The sequence below is a fragment of the Enoplosus armatus genome, chromosome 17 (genome assembly GCF_043641665.1).
Source record: "Enoplosus armatus isolate fEnoArm2 chromosome 17, fEnoArm2.hap1, whole genome shotgun sequence".
NCBI lineage: Eukaryota > Metazoa > Chordata > Actinopteri > Centrarchiformes > Enoplosidae > Enoplosus > Enoplosus armatus.
The window spans coordinates 13,788,905-13,803,065 of NC_092196.1; the positions used below are offsets into that span (position 1 = coordinate 13,788,905).

General features: G+C 43.0%; 1 protein-coding gene across 1 annotated transcript in view; it reads right to left on the bottom strand.

Moving 5' to 3' along the window:
- kcnt2b (potassium sodium-activated channel subfamily T member 2b) overlaps positions 1 to 14,161 on the bottom strand; it is a 33,531-nt gene that overhangs the window by 1,965 nt on the left and 17,405 nt on the right. The window contains exons 11-27 of the mRNA XM_070923326.1: positions 12,391 to 12,555; positions 11,653 to 11,789; positions 10,945 to 11,008; positions 9,926 to 10,034; positions 6,073 to 6,181; positions 5,876 to 5,932; positions 4,494 to 4,646; positions 4,155 to 4,408; positions 3,386 to 3,710; positions 2,931 to 3,036; positions 2,674 to 2,846; positions 2,135 to 2,206; positions 1,810 to 1,944; positions 1,485 to 1,596; positions 512 to 613; positions 329 to 412; positions 116 to 244 (exon numbers count right to left, since the gene is read on the bottom strand). Of these exons, the coding sequence (XP_070779427.1) occupies positions 116 to 244; positions 329 to 412; positions 512 to 613; positions 1,485 to 1,596; positions 1,810 to 1,944; positions 2,135 to 2,206; positions 2,674 to 2,846; positions 2,931 to 3,036; positions 3,386 to 3,710; positions 4,155 to 4,408; positions 4,494 to 4,646; positions 5,876 to 5,932; positions 6,073 to 6,181; positions 9,926 to 10,034; positions 10,945 to 11,008; positions 11,653 to 11,789; positions 12,391 to 12,555 (2,286 nt within the window). The remainder of the gene's footprint in view (positions 1 to 115; positions 245 to 328; positions 413 to 511; positions 614 to 1,484; positions 1,597 to 1,809; positions 1,945 to 2,134; positions 2,207 to 2,673; positions 2,847 to 2,930; positions 3,037 to 3,385; positions 3,711 to 4,154; positions 4,409 to 4,493; positions 4,647 to 5,875; positions 5,933 to 6,072; positions 6,182 to 9,925; positions 10,035 to 10,944; positions 11,009 to 11,652; positions 11,790 to 12,390; positions 12,556 to 14,161) is intronic.

The following is a 14,161-nucleotide window of genomic DNA, read 5'->3' on the forward strand; positions in this document are numbered from 1 at the left end:
ACATTGTGGCCTCTAGCAGCTGCTGCTTAGAGTCAGCTTGTTAACTTCAGTGTCTTGCTCAATTGTCCCAGTCAGTCCAGTGACTTTAACCAAACTAGTAACGGTAGCAGCTGACCTCAGAGACTGGAAGCTTGTGTGCCTCTGTCCGGTAGATGCCGATGGGAATGTCTCCATTGGAGGAGCACAGTTTCTGATAGAGCCTGCCGTAGGTGCGGATCCACAGGTCGTCCTCTGTGATTTTCATCTAGAAAACAAACAACACGACAATCAGGTCAAACCTCACAGTCCAAACAGACTGAATTCAAGCTGTTTGCTTCCGGCCACTTACAGCACAGAGGAAACCTGAACCAGGCATGGAGTCTAAACCAAGCAGCAGCCTGGCGATGGAGATCATGTAGTCCTTCACAAATGACTGGCAGGAGAACAAGTCAACAGAAATGGATCATATTGGGCATTTTGGCGCACTGAGAAACAGGATTTTTTTTGTTGTTGAGTCAGACTGAAGAGTTACCTGGTAGAGGAGAGTGTCCAGCATGCTGACACTGAACACCTTCCCTGCAGCAAAGGGCAGGCGGAACATAAACACCAGGTTGGAGCCCTTCTCCCTTTCCTTCTGCAGATCAAACACACACACACACACACACACACACACACACACACACGCCAGATTTTTTCCCGATTACACTAGTCTTTGTAGAGATGAGAAGATGTGATGGAAGTTTCTCTAATCCAGACAGTTTGTAAGGATCATCATCATCTGATCTTCACCCATAAAACCTTTTTAAAATCTTAAATATTTACAGCATCAAGCATCTAGTCTAGCATGCACTGGGCTGAAGGCAATGTAACAGTTTTCCCAGTGCACCTGACTTGCTTGATTTTGAAACTTGGGATTAAACCAGAAACTCCTAAGGAAACACTGCATGTTTGTGTATACATTTCCCAAACAAAGCAAAGGCTGGGAATCCACCAAAGGTCCTTCCTGCTTTGGCAACACTGCTAGAAATTTCCAAAAAGTTACCTCATAATAATGTTAATCCCAGATTGAAATTCCTTTTGGAATGTGATGTCAAACAGTGACTAATTTACTAGTTTGTTGATAAATGTTATTGATGCCCAGGGGGGAAATCCATGAGCTGCCACACAGAGAGCCACATTAGCAACAACAGAAATTAAAAAAGGCAAGCAGCGATGGGGTGAAGAGAACAAAAACCACAAGGCTATAATCAGTTAGAAATGTTTTCTGCAAAACTTAACAATGGTTGTGACAAAAGAAATCTGCAGCTTTTCATCAAAACAAGGCCACATTAGCAGTGATTCAATGAATGTATTTCTAAAAACCACTGAGAATACTAAATAAAGGATGGCCGTCATAATGCAAAACAGTGTGCTGCATTTGTTCTCATTGTTTTTTCATTATGACCCCTGAAGTCTGGGTTGAGGGAAATGAGAGAGAAAGTAAATGGGGGTTTGAAGGTATGAACCTTTTCCAGTTTGGACAGAGCCAGAGAGTAGTGGTCTTTGACTTTGAACTGCATAAAGCGCATGTTGGCTGGGTGGGTGAGCTCCGTGATGATACTGAGAGCTGGGAACAGTCTGGGAGGAAGAAGCACAGAGACAAAGAGAGAGTAATGGGTAAATCAAACCTCAGCAGATAAAACTTCTTTCTCACACTTTCTGGGGGTCGGCCTTTGGGCCGTGGGTGTGTAGCTCAGAATGTTGTGTTTACAAACCGCAACAGACAAATCCTACTCATTCTGCCTTTAAGCTAGTGTGTGAGATTGCAGAACACATTAGGACAAAGCAGACCTGAAGAGGGTCTGGACATTGACGATGGTCTTTGCATCAGCCATGTAGTCCTCCTCTGCAATCATGGAGCTCTCCTTGTCAACCACCACCATGGTGTCTGCGAAAGTCACTCCACATCGCAGCAAACTGTCCAGACTGTGGAGAGGGGGGGGGGGGGGCATGAAAAGATCCGTGTTGAAGGGCAGGAAGAATAAATCAAAGGGTAAACAAAGTAATTTGAGAAGTGCAAAAACACATACATAAAAAAAAAGATTAAGGAAATAGTAAAAGACGAAAAAGAGGAAGATAAATAATGAAAGCAGCCTGGAGCTTTGGTTTATCTTACTTGTCGATGGAGCCCACTGTGTAGAACACCATAGGGAACCAACAGATTGCCTCCAGGAAGTCTGCCTCAGGTCTGAACCAATCAAAACACAAATAGACTTCAGATTCCCAACAGTAGAGATTTATGCATGCCATGATGAAGACCTAATGTCCCCACAGAGGCAGAACCCCCCTCACTCAGCTTGAGAAATACAACACAGCCAAACTGCCTGCAGAGAGAGCTGAAAATAACAGCAGTACACTGGAGTGACTCAGCATTTTATTGCCTTTTTATTGGATTCCACTCTCATTTGGCTGACTGCGTTTGTGTACCGGCCACAAAACATGACACAGGATTGTGGAGCGCATTGTCCTGAAAGCATTCAGCATTTCACAAATCATGTTTACAGTGACCATATATAGCTCAGTTTTTCTCCTTCGCTGGCTATTTAAGGAGGAGCCCACTTTACCATCCTTCTATATTTGTAGAGTAGCTGTAGTGCTCACAGCAACACAGACATGGCCACCTCATCACACCAAATAACGTAGGTGTGTCCTTACATGCTCTCCAGCAGCAGCACGATGGGGTTGAGCTCCTTCCTGGGTCGGTAGTAGGCCCGTAGAGGCACGATGAAGTTGTACAGACCGTTCCCTGCACTCTCCGCGGACACAATGATCAATTTGTTTTTGAAGCCGTAGGAGCGGGCATCCTCGAAAAGGGTGTGGTGACAAGCCTAGGAGAGGAGCAGAGTGGCTATAGAGGAGGATGGCAATGTGAACTTGTGAAGTAAAGATAGAAAGCCATTTAAATCTCATACCTTGTCCATGCGCAGACAGCAGAAAGGCATCTTTTCTTGAAGAAGGTGGCACAGCGTAGGCGAGCTGCCGATGTATGGAGAGTTCAGCGGGTATCCTTTCACCCATCTGTAGCACAAGCCCACAGTTACAAGATAAGATAAAATAAGATAATCCTCATTCGATATACATTCAGAAATATGTGGATTGTCCATTTTGGTGTGTGTGGTCTACTGGGAGCAGGTCTGATTGTAAAGCCTGACTGCAGCTGGGAGGAAAGACCTGCGGTATCTCTCCTTCACAGACCGCGGGTGAAGCAGCCTGTCACTGAAGGAGCTGCCCAGTGCTGCCAGAGTGTCCTACATGGGGTGGGACATGTTCTCCCTCAGGGATGATAGTTTAGCTATCATCTGCCTTACCTCTGAACAAGTTGAACATACCCATGAATGAAAATTCAAACAGCATTGTCATTGCTTACTCGCAGTGTCGACCCCACCAGTGGGCGCTCTCATCTCTGTCACTGTCCTCCTTGCCCTCTTCTCCGGCCTCGTCCTCTGACTGGTCTCCCAGCAGGTCAAAGGCAGGGTTGTTGACACCGTCCACCAGCTCCAGGACGGGGGCGATGCTGTGTCGCCTCTCCTCGGCTGAGTCTCCCATGGCAGGCAGGGCCAAAGTGTTAGCACCACTCATCTCTGTCCTGGAGCTGCTCCTGCTTCCTCTTCCGCTGCCCAGCCCGGTGCTCCCCGGGTCCTGGCCCTCTGGGCTGCTGTCACTGGAGTCCTGGAGGTCAATGGCCACTGTGCCTGAAACATCCACCCACAGCCACAGAGATTATCAAGCCAGAGATCAAGATCAAACACTATACGTGATGTGTTTGCACAGATCCCTGATGATACATTCTGTAGTGAGAGCACTGAAAACCTGTGAGCCAGACAATTTCATTGTTGTCCACCAGGTGGTGTGTTTGTAAAACGACAGTATCTGACATTTCAGTTAATTTGGCAGTTGCTCTTATCAAGTGTGACTTATAATCAGATACATGACAATTCCTCAGAAAAGCTATGAATATTTCTAATCACCCAGATAGGTTTCAAATGTGAGAGATGCATAATTCTGACAGCTGTGACTGTGCTGCTGTCTAAGACAGTTTAATGACAGGTTTGCATGTTTGACCAACACAGAAACTGCAAACAGAAGGTCAGTGTGTAAATGTTACACAGTCTTTGTGCCGTGTCCATCTGACTGACCCATGCTGGCGATGATACTGTGGACTGGCAGGCGGGTGAGCCCATGGTAGATGGTTTGGTGCACTCCCCTGGCATTTCCCCCCGTGCTGCCCCACGATGGCTCCCTCTGGCCCCTGACAAATGCTGAGTTCTCCTCTTTGGAGATATTGATGTAAAAGCACGTGTCAGAGGCCCCCATGATGTGGCAGGGACCAGGGTTCAGCAGGATGTTGGTGGTGTCCAATCTGCGTACTCCGATCAAACATACTCCATACCTGCAGGCGCAGAGACAAGGTCAGCTCTGAACCGCGCAGGTCGGTGTGTGTTCTCATTTCTTGGCTTTTTCATGTTGTGACTTACTTTTTGTGAGCATGAAAGGAGGCAAAGGTGAAACTCTTGCCCTGGTATTCCCCGAAGAATTTACTATCCTCCAGGCGGATGTGATGCACCTCATTGGCTGAGCAGCGCCGGTAGGTTCGGTGCCATTGGTCCGCTGAACATGCACCGCCCTCCCTGAGAAAGACAAAGAGGATTGATTGGCCATGTGGGGAAAGACTGACCTTTAGAATGTAACACAAAGCATCCAGCTCAACACCGGGGGCCACATCAGAAGATATTCCACTCAGGGTTGCAGGGGTAACATCTTACATCTCTGTCAGAGCTGCTGATCAATACTTCAATCAGCACCCGGATGTATGGAAGGACACTCAGCCTGTCTGAACAATAGGTCCCAGATGTACACATTCACACAGCTAAGTGGACAGCATTTTTCTTAAGGGGATATGGCTTTAGATGCGGAGGCTAAAGAGGTGACAACAGGAATGTGGGTGGCCTGCGACAAAGACTGCATTATATAAACAAGTGTTATAGCGAATTTGCAGTTTACAGGAACTAAGTGCAAGGCAGGGGAGGAGGAGGACAAATCCTCGTCATGTAGCACTGTTACAGCCAATAAACCAAATGGCATCAAGTCCAGATATAGAAACATACTTATGAAACACCCTACTTTTGAATGTTGAACTCATCAGACACAAGCTATGGAGTATTTGAATTAGTATTTGTTTTCATTTTTATGTTTCTTGCCTATTCATAATTGAAAAATAGGTCTTCTGTACTGCATTGGTTCTTGTCTAATTTGACTTAGACTTTTTAGGAGTGATAGCAGGTTTGTTTTTTGTATGGACACCCTGTTGTTTATGTTAAGATGACATTTTGTGGCTTTAAGATGACAGTCACATAAATACCAAGATTTAATCTGAAGAAAAGGTACAGGAAGGACATATACTGTGATTTCAACAACAACAAATAAATCATATTTAAACTAGCACCATTTTAATCACCAGTATAGATCTGCTACTTAATACCAAACACTCAGCAGGTGAAAGCTATGAATGAACTACAACAAAACTAGGGTCCATTCATATATAACTTTTTGCCTCTCTTGTATAGATTTGTGTAAAGCTTCACAAACATGATATCCTGATTTCTGGGTATCTGAATTTCAAACCCACAAAACATGCTGCCATTTTGAACATCGAAAGCTAGCCACAACGATCATCATTGATGAATCTTCTCACCACAATCTCTAAATAGCAAGCTATTTTTTTTCTTTACAAAATCTCCTCAGAGAATCACACAGCACAGTGTGCAAACTATGGAGGTTGACAGAGGATTTGGGTAAAGACTGAACACAAATGTGCCACAGAACTCCTGGGTATGAATACAGATCAGATGCACCCTACCGGTTGAGGGCTTGAAAGGCTCCTACTCGTTGCTTGAAGGCCTCTTGGGGCGCCGTTCTGAAAAAAACAAAACAAAGTTGAGTGACAGCTCACTTCTATTCACTATTTCTACTGTATATTTGACTATCAAGGCTGTAAGACTGTGCTGTGAACAATCAAATAGAAAGAAGGATAGGGAGAAAGGAAAGTGAACTCACTGTCCTCTGGAGGAGTGGATCAATAGAGTGATGAGAGTCGAGGTACCAGGGCACACACAGTTTAAAGCCAGCATGGCGTACTTAAACTCTTCTTCACACACCACATGATCTGCAGAAAACAGAAAACAGGAAACAAGAGGGGCAAAGTGACCGAGGTCACACATTCCTCGGCGAAATACAAACACTTACATCATGCTCCATTAAAAATTTTCACTCTGAACCCAAGAACCCTGCAGTGAGCAGTTGTATCTGCTGAGGTTTGGAGATATACATCTCTGTTTTGTTTAGCTTATACTATATAATTTGTGGTACTAAAAGAAGGGCTGATCTCTTAGTTTTTTAATCAATGTTTTAAATGTGAAACAGTTTCCAGTTGCCAAGGTGACATCTCCAAATTGCTTGTTTTGTTCAACAAACAATTCAAAACCCCCAAAATATTTAAATTATACTGATATAAAAAGCAGCAAATTTCCACATTTGAGAAGCCAGAACCAGCGAGTGTTTGGCATTTTTGCTTTGGAAATGACTTAGACAGTAGTTATTAAAATTGTTGTCAGTTGATTTTCTGCTAATCAACTGTCAGTTAATTGACTAAATGTTTCATCACTAGCTCAAAGAACTGAAAAATAAAATTTTAAAAACTCAATAGAAACACATGTTTTTGGCATCTCAGTTTTCACTACATTCTACAGCAGATAAAGAAACTGTTGGCTGTGGCTTTTACAAACACACACAATGTATTATGCATTTATTAGACTGTGTCAAGACATGCCTCCAGCTTACCACTAAAATCACACAAACACACACACACATACACACATACACACACACACACACACACACACACACACACACAATCAAATATGTCCCTATGTTATGTTGGAAAATCTAAATGTCACATGATGTTTGTCAAACACAAATGAGTCAAACAGACATCCGTGTCAAAAATCCTCCATCACCCCCTTCCCCCTGCTTGGCTGCATTCCCTGTTTGCTCCCATGGGATCAAATTTGATGTCACTGCTGTGGCCCACCGCTCAGTTTTCTGGGGGTGATTGGAAGAGCAACAAGCCAGTGATTCAGCGTCAGCCTTATTAAACCACCTTTCACTCACATCATCGAACACAAGCCCTGCCTGTGTGAGCCAACCAAACCAAAGTGAACAAACACAGATGACGGTCCTCTGATTTACCTGCCTCCTCTTTGAAAGGAAAAACCAATAGAGCGATTATTGTTTGTAGTAAGCCAATCAGTGAATCAGGGCCAGGGAGCATCTATTTCCCCTGCTATGTAATTCTTGATTGCATTATCTTCAGTGATGAGCACACTGAGGCGTATTAAGGCTGGCTTGTTTACCAACAATGTTGAGGTAGGCCCTAAAAGCACAGTATGTGCTCTGTATTAGGAAATAATTGGTGACAAATGTCAGAGCCTGACATGAAGTATCAGACTCAATCAGCTGCCAGTCTGAGTAACAGGAGGCCAGCTGGGATGTAAATGCAGTTTTTAATAAATCAGTCAGGTCTGTGTGTGCCTGAAGCTAAGCAGGTAAGAGACATGACAATTAAAACTGCTGATTGTGGATCTTTTGTTGAAGTACCAATGTTCCTTTGGATCAGAGCAGTACATCATAATGCAGCTCACACACAAACACACACAGAGTAGCCTCCTGCTATTCAGTCTGGATGCTTTTACAGAGCAATGGGCATCTAAAGTCCGCGGAGAAAAAGATGAAAACATTGATGTTGTATCTATGGAGCAACAACATTCATTATTGCTACACACATTCCACTCTCTTTGTCTGTCACTTACACAGCAACACACACACCCTCCTAACTCCCAAAGCAGACACAGTTGTCACACACCAAATTGAGTCTTTTTTCCAATTTCCACTGTCCTTCTTGAACCTCTCTTCCCTTCAGAAGAGAGATTCCCTTCACTTCCCATCTTCTTCTCTGCTTACCCTTCACCACAGCCCTCCATCCTGCCCTCTGTCCTTCAGGTGCCAGGACTCAGACCCGGAGAGAAACCAATTACTGACCTCGACACACTGTGCATACACACACACACACACACACACACACACACACACACACACACACACACACACACTCTTTTCTCTTTCTGTTGCTCTCGCTTAGAGGATCTGTGTTATTGTTGCCATCTCTTCAGGCTGCGTGTATCAGACTGGTATTAAAGGTGTAATCCTGTGTGTGTGCAGATATGTGTGTGCAGATGTGGTTATTTGCACCCTCTGCAAGAGGGCAATTACAACCTGACCACGCTTGAGCTAATTAAATCAGTAGGACGTTATTGTTTGTATGAGTGAGCTGCTATCAATGGCGTGCGGCCATAATGAGCCGAGCTCAGGAGGACGACTGGCTATTGTCGTTCAAAATGTAAACCCAATTCTGTTTGGTTACTCAAACGCTTCAGGGTTTCCTCCCCGGCTGCAGCATCATAGCGACAGATCTTTCCTAATGAACGCCAGGCTGTTATTAAGCTATTCCTGCGGATCAAATTAAATCTTGTATCTCTTGCTCATTAATGCCTCCCACTCCAGCACTTAGTGAGTATTTTCCAAGTGGCGTCAAAACATGGCGTCTGTACTCACAGTAACGGCCATGTGACTGCATACTGATTTGCTCTCTGAATCTTCCTATGGTGACTTCAGGATTAGAGGGACATGATTATGTGGTATTTGTGGTTTTGTGTGTTTAAAAGGGGCACTTTACTCTTCAATATAGTCCTACAGGGAATTTCGTACTCAGCACTTACTGGCTGCTGCGTCCACAAGGGCAATGCTGGCTATTTCATAAGACATCATATTTCAAAATGAACGACAAGGATATTTGAACATGTCCAACACTATGTCAATGTAAGATAACACATCAAAGCAATTCACATACACATACAGGAGCGGGATTTTCATCCCACAGGGCTAACTGACAATCATATGATATAGAACAGGTGTTATCATGGTTGAACATGATTTTATCTTTCTACCTGACAATTCCTTTCCCATTAATAACAAAGGCCTGTGGCAGTGAGGTGTTTAAACAGCACTGCAGGGGCAAAGGAGGATTGCCTGCGGGGAGAGCTCATCTGTCTGAGCAGAACTCATCAAAGGAAGGGGATTTTCTTTGCCAAGGTAGCAAAGTAAAACGTTAATCATTGATAGACAGCTGGGATGAGGGCGGCAAGCTAGAATTGAGTTTGACGTTCTGTAGGCAGAGAGATGTGTGAGAGAGAGGAAAGGGTGAGAGAGAGAGAGTTTAGTTCCTCTTCTTTCACTCGAAGATGATTGACTGGCATCTTCTGTTGAAGAGATGGAGAGACGATCTCCAAAAGGCAATGTAAAAACTCACAGAGACCCTCAAGAGAGCTTACAGCCAAGGCGAGCCAATCTGTCCAGCACTTATTCAGAGCTGGGGCGACAGTTTGCTGTGCTGCTGCACAGGCACGCTGACAGAAAAGACAATTTTCAGGCTTACAAATGAAGCAAATAAAGTCAGGTGGAAAATGAGACACGACAGCTGAAATAAAATGCTGACAGTTTCACATGTAATCGCAATGCAACCCTGCAGAAGCAAAATAAAAGTGCTTACCTAATTACTGATTTTTTTTACATCGCTATGTATCATGACTGGTGACAACACCGTCCAAGTCTCAAACTGAGCAAAATTGGGCCAGGAAGTATTATTTATTTTTATTTAGTAGGTGTCATCCCATTATTTCCTGAATCCTGATGTGATCAATTAACAGTAGCTGCATCCAAACAGGATAGACACACACACCTTTCGCTGACACCTCAACTCACTGCCAGAGTATTTGATTTCACACTCTCTGCCCACCTGCAAATTTGACGTGGAACTTGTTCTCTGGCTTGAGAATCTGGACGTACAGGGGGCAATTTGGAGCAAAGTCTTTCACTGCCCAGGCGCGGAGGATGGTCTGATGATCCTGAGAGGATTGGAGACGGAGGGGAGTGAGATGGATGGAGTGAAAACAAGGGAGAGAGAGGGGAAAAATGCGACAGAGAGAGTGAGAAAGAGAGGTAGAAACACATCATTAGCAGCGTCAGATTGTAGCTCTCTAATAATCCTTTTAATCCACTGACTGCACAGAGCAATTGAATGGTCCTCGCAACATTTCAGAGTAATGCAATTCTGACATCCCTCGATGGAGAAGTTTTCATGTTTGCACAGAAGATGTAGCCATGAAGAGTGAAGTGAGTAAAACTGGCCCTGAGACAGGTGATGAAAATTCAGTCAAAGGAATAACAAGACTGCTATGCTAGCAGCTCTGTGACACTGTATTTCGGCTTTGGCATGCTAACATGCTCACAGTGACAACGCTAATATGCTGATGTTTAGCTATGCTTACCATATTCACCATTTAGTGTGTTAGTATGCTAACATTTGCTAGTTAGCACTAAATAAAAAGTACAGTTGAGGTTGATGGCAATGTCATTAGTTTTGCAGGTATTTGGTCATAACATAATGTAGTGTAGAACAAATGCTGCTAACAAGCGTTTAGTCAAAAAAAAAAGAAAAAAAAAAGACCCATCTCGGTTACCTTGCCACCCTAATGCACCTGCAATACAGGTAAGTTTGTGGGGTGAGGGTTACTTGTCACTTCCATATTTTATCACAGTTATTTTGGTGTTTCCTGCTTAGAAAATTAATTATTATATAAGTAAAAATGTTTAATTTTGTTCTTTAAAAAAAAGCAGTTCACTCCAGAAAAATGTTAAAAGTCTAAATCTTTTGAGAAAAATAAAATTTTAAGACTTATTATCAGGCAAGTCTTAATACGGATGTTTTGCAGTGTGAGGATTCATGGCGACACAGGGAAGCAGTGAGGAACATACAGCAGCAATGCGGTCCACTTCAAACCGGTTACTGAGGATAAAGCAGGCCTCAGCATCGTCCATCCTGCAGGCAGTTAAGTTAGTAGAGCATGTGGCCATGGGAGCGAGAGCGATAGATCAATAGCGAGAGAGAGAGAGAGAGAATTGTGGAAGTGATAAGGAGAGAAGACACGGGAAGGAGAGCATTGTCATGTTATTGAGGGAGAGGACAAAAGAGAAAAAAGCAGGACAATAGAACAACAAACGAACCAACGTGTCTTTCAAGCCCACGTCATTTATGGATGAGATAGTAGGAGGCGAGGAGACAGGGAGATTAAACAAATAGGCCGTTGCTCCTTCTCTTTTGCCGAGACAAAGCCAGCCTAAGGTGCTGTGGCTGTATTATCGGAAGCCAGGGGGTAAACAATAAGCAATATGACTCAAACTGTAATTACAGCAGTTACTTCAAGGCTGTAGGTGCTTTAGATGTATGAGCTCTGACTTCTACACGAGAGGCCTTTCATTTCAAGGTGTCTAAACTTGAATCTGTTCTGTTTATTTTTAGGTCTCGATTGTTGCAGAATTATTTTGTGATAATAGTGTCTCTCATGGCTTTGTAGAGACAGATAATAGACAGAGTAGATATGAAACTAAATACATGTATAAAATCAGATAGATGTTTTAATTCTAGACTGTTGATTGTTGTTGTTGTTGTTTTTGATCACTCACTTGGCCCTCATCAGGTCTTGGTCTTTGAGGGCAGAACCCTGCAGATAGATGACTCTTTGGGCCCACAGAGGGACATGAAGGACCCTCCTAACCTGGACATCCATCTCTGCTGGGCAAAGGATCACCACATAGTGGTCCTACAAACACACACAAACATACACAGACAATTGATAAGGTTTAACCACAAGCAAGACATCAGCCAAAAGTCAGGTGATTATAGGCAGAGAGGCATATACTTTGCATTTAGTTTCTATTACTGTGGAAATATTAATGGTGACCCAAGAAGAGAACCGGAGAGTGCTGGCCCCAACCATGCAGTCGAGTTAGCAACACTACAGGCCTGCATCCTTTTCTTGTCTTAAGTCAAAGGGCAATGGACTGGTTTCTTACAGATCCCCTCCAAACACGTTTTAAGACATATAAGAATACTCTCTTTTGGATAATAATTTGTGTACAATTACCTGCTTAGAAATTCTTAAAACTACATCTACTCCTTCATTGAAATATCCAGAATATGAATATGAAAATTTTGCTCATTTCAGGAAGTTTAACTGCTCGACACAAGATGTCTCCTTCTTCACTTCAAAGTCCATTCTATTGATCTGTGCTATTGCTGAATGAATCCTCTGCTTTAACCTCAGCTGCTCGGGCTCCTGAGGAGGATTACAGACAATAAACGCACACAAACACAAGACCCCCCAACACCCTCTTGTCCTACTTAAAACCATTTGGAGCGACCTGAAGTCGGGGGTGGGCGAAGAACTCATTGAGGAAGTCCATGAGGAGGTCGATCTTGAGACAGCTGACACAAAGCACCACGTGTTTCTCCGTCTGCGCCCTGTAGCGGCTGTAGTTCCCTCCAGACTTCTGCCGCTCCATCCACAGAAAGGCCAGCTGCTCGAACTGCATTCAGGACGACATCCATTACATTCAACAGATGGAAATTGGATCAAGTTAGCTGGAATACAGGGAGGAGCCAGGTGGTACATGAAAAGAAAACAATGCCTTGTGCTGTATAGTGTTTCCGTTTGATTAGGGAGAGTGTTTGGGGGAATTAATATAAGTGGAGATTTGGTTCAGGATGGTGGCTGAATGGAACATGATAGCAGAGATTAACAGGAGAAGGTAGGTTAAGGAAACAAGTGTAGGCCTGAGCGAAATTGCACTGATTTTTTAATGTGGTGGATAGATTATAGGGTTTTGCAGATGAAGAGATGAAGAACAAGTTTTCTTTCTTTTTTTTTTTACAGATTTCCACTGAAAAATACTCAGATATTTTACACTAAACTCAAAAACCACCATTATGCAATAGAGTAAGACGAATACAACTCTCATGTCTGTACCCTTTGAAAAATCCCCGAACAGTGTGAGTGTCAAACATAAAGCAATAAAACACAGTGTACCATGGTTCCAGTTACCTCGAACACCTTTCACTTCTGTCATGGAGACGATCCTTTTTTTCTCAGGCATTAAAGCGCATTTTGTGTGATACTTACTTACTACTTACTAATACGTAAGTTACAGAGTGGTTTTGTTGCAAGGAGTATTTTTAAAATCAGGATTTTAAATCAGATTTAAGTGGCATTGATTTCTGGATTTCTGGAAGTTCTGGATTAATAATAAAATGCCAATGAAAACAAAAATAATCAGCTCTAGCTATAGTTAAAACTTCAGTTAGTGGCAGGGGATACTCATCATTCACTCTTTGAAAGCCCTTCGTACACCTGTCAACCTCATTAACACTGAAGGTAAAAATGTGTCTTAATTTATCCTCTTATTCTGTTTATTGTTTTAGATGGTCCAACAAGAACCATTATGATGCAACTTTGTGTCTATGAAAGTAGGAAAAGTGCAGTTCCCCAAATATCCATACTATCATTTTCATACAAAGTGGTGTTGAGACTTTTGTTGGTTTTAACACACAAATTTCACTCATTTCCAATGTTTTTTTCCCCAAGAATCTTATTGATACATTGAACCCTCTGCCAGCTTTAATGGAGGTCCTCAGCTCTTGAGCAGCAACAGTCGCAATGAACGGCTGATAATGTTTCTGAACGTACACCTCAGCCACGTCAACAGAATTCAATAGACACAGTTCATTTATGTGCTGTTTTTGTCTGGGAAGTAACCATTCTGCGTCAGATAAATTCAATCGATTTTGAGCTGAGATAATGCCAGCTCGTTAAAATTGGAAAACATCATCAGGCCACACGCATCCATACAACAATTATTTGTGTACAGCCAGTTCTCAATGGCACAGACTGTGGAAGATTTGTGGTATAACAATCATTTATTTTAGAGTACTGTGATTTGTTTCAAGGAAAGTCTTCAAACTGGTGAAACTGGAAACAAGAGGAATTACCAAAATGGTTGGCTTTTTTATCTTATTTTCAAATCAATATCCTTTTAAGGCTCAAAATGACACAAAATGACTTATTAAGAGGTCCATTTCCTGTGGTGTGTTGTGGACAGGTACAGTAATATGCCAAATAATGAGGCAGCAATAAGA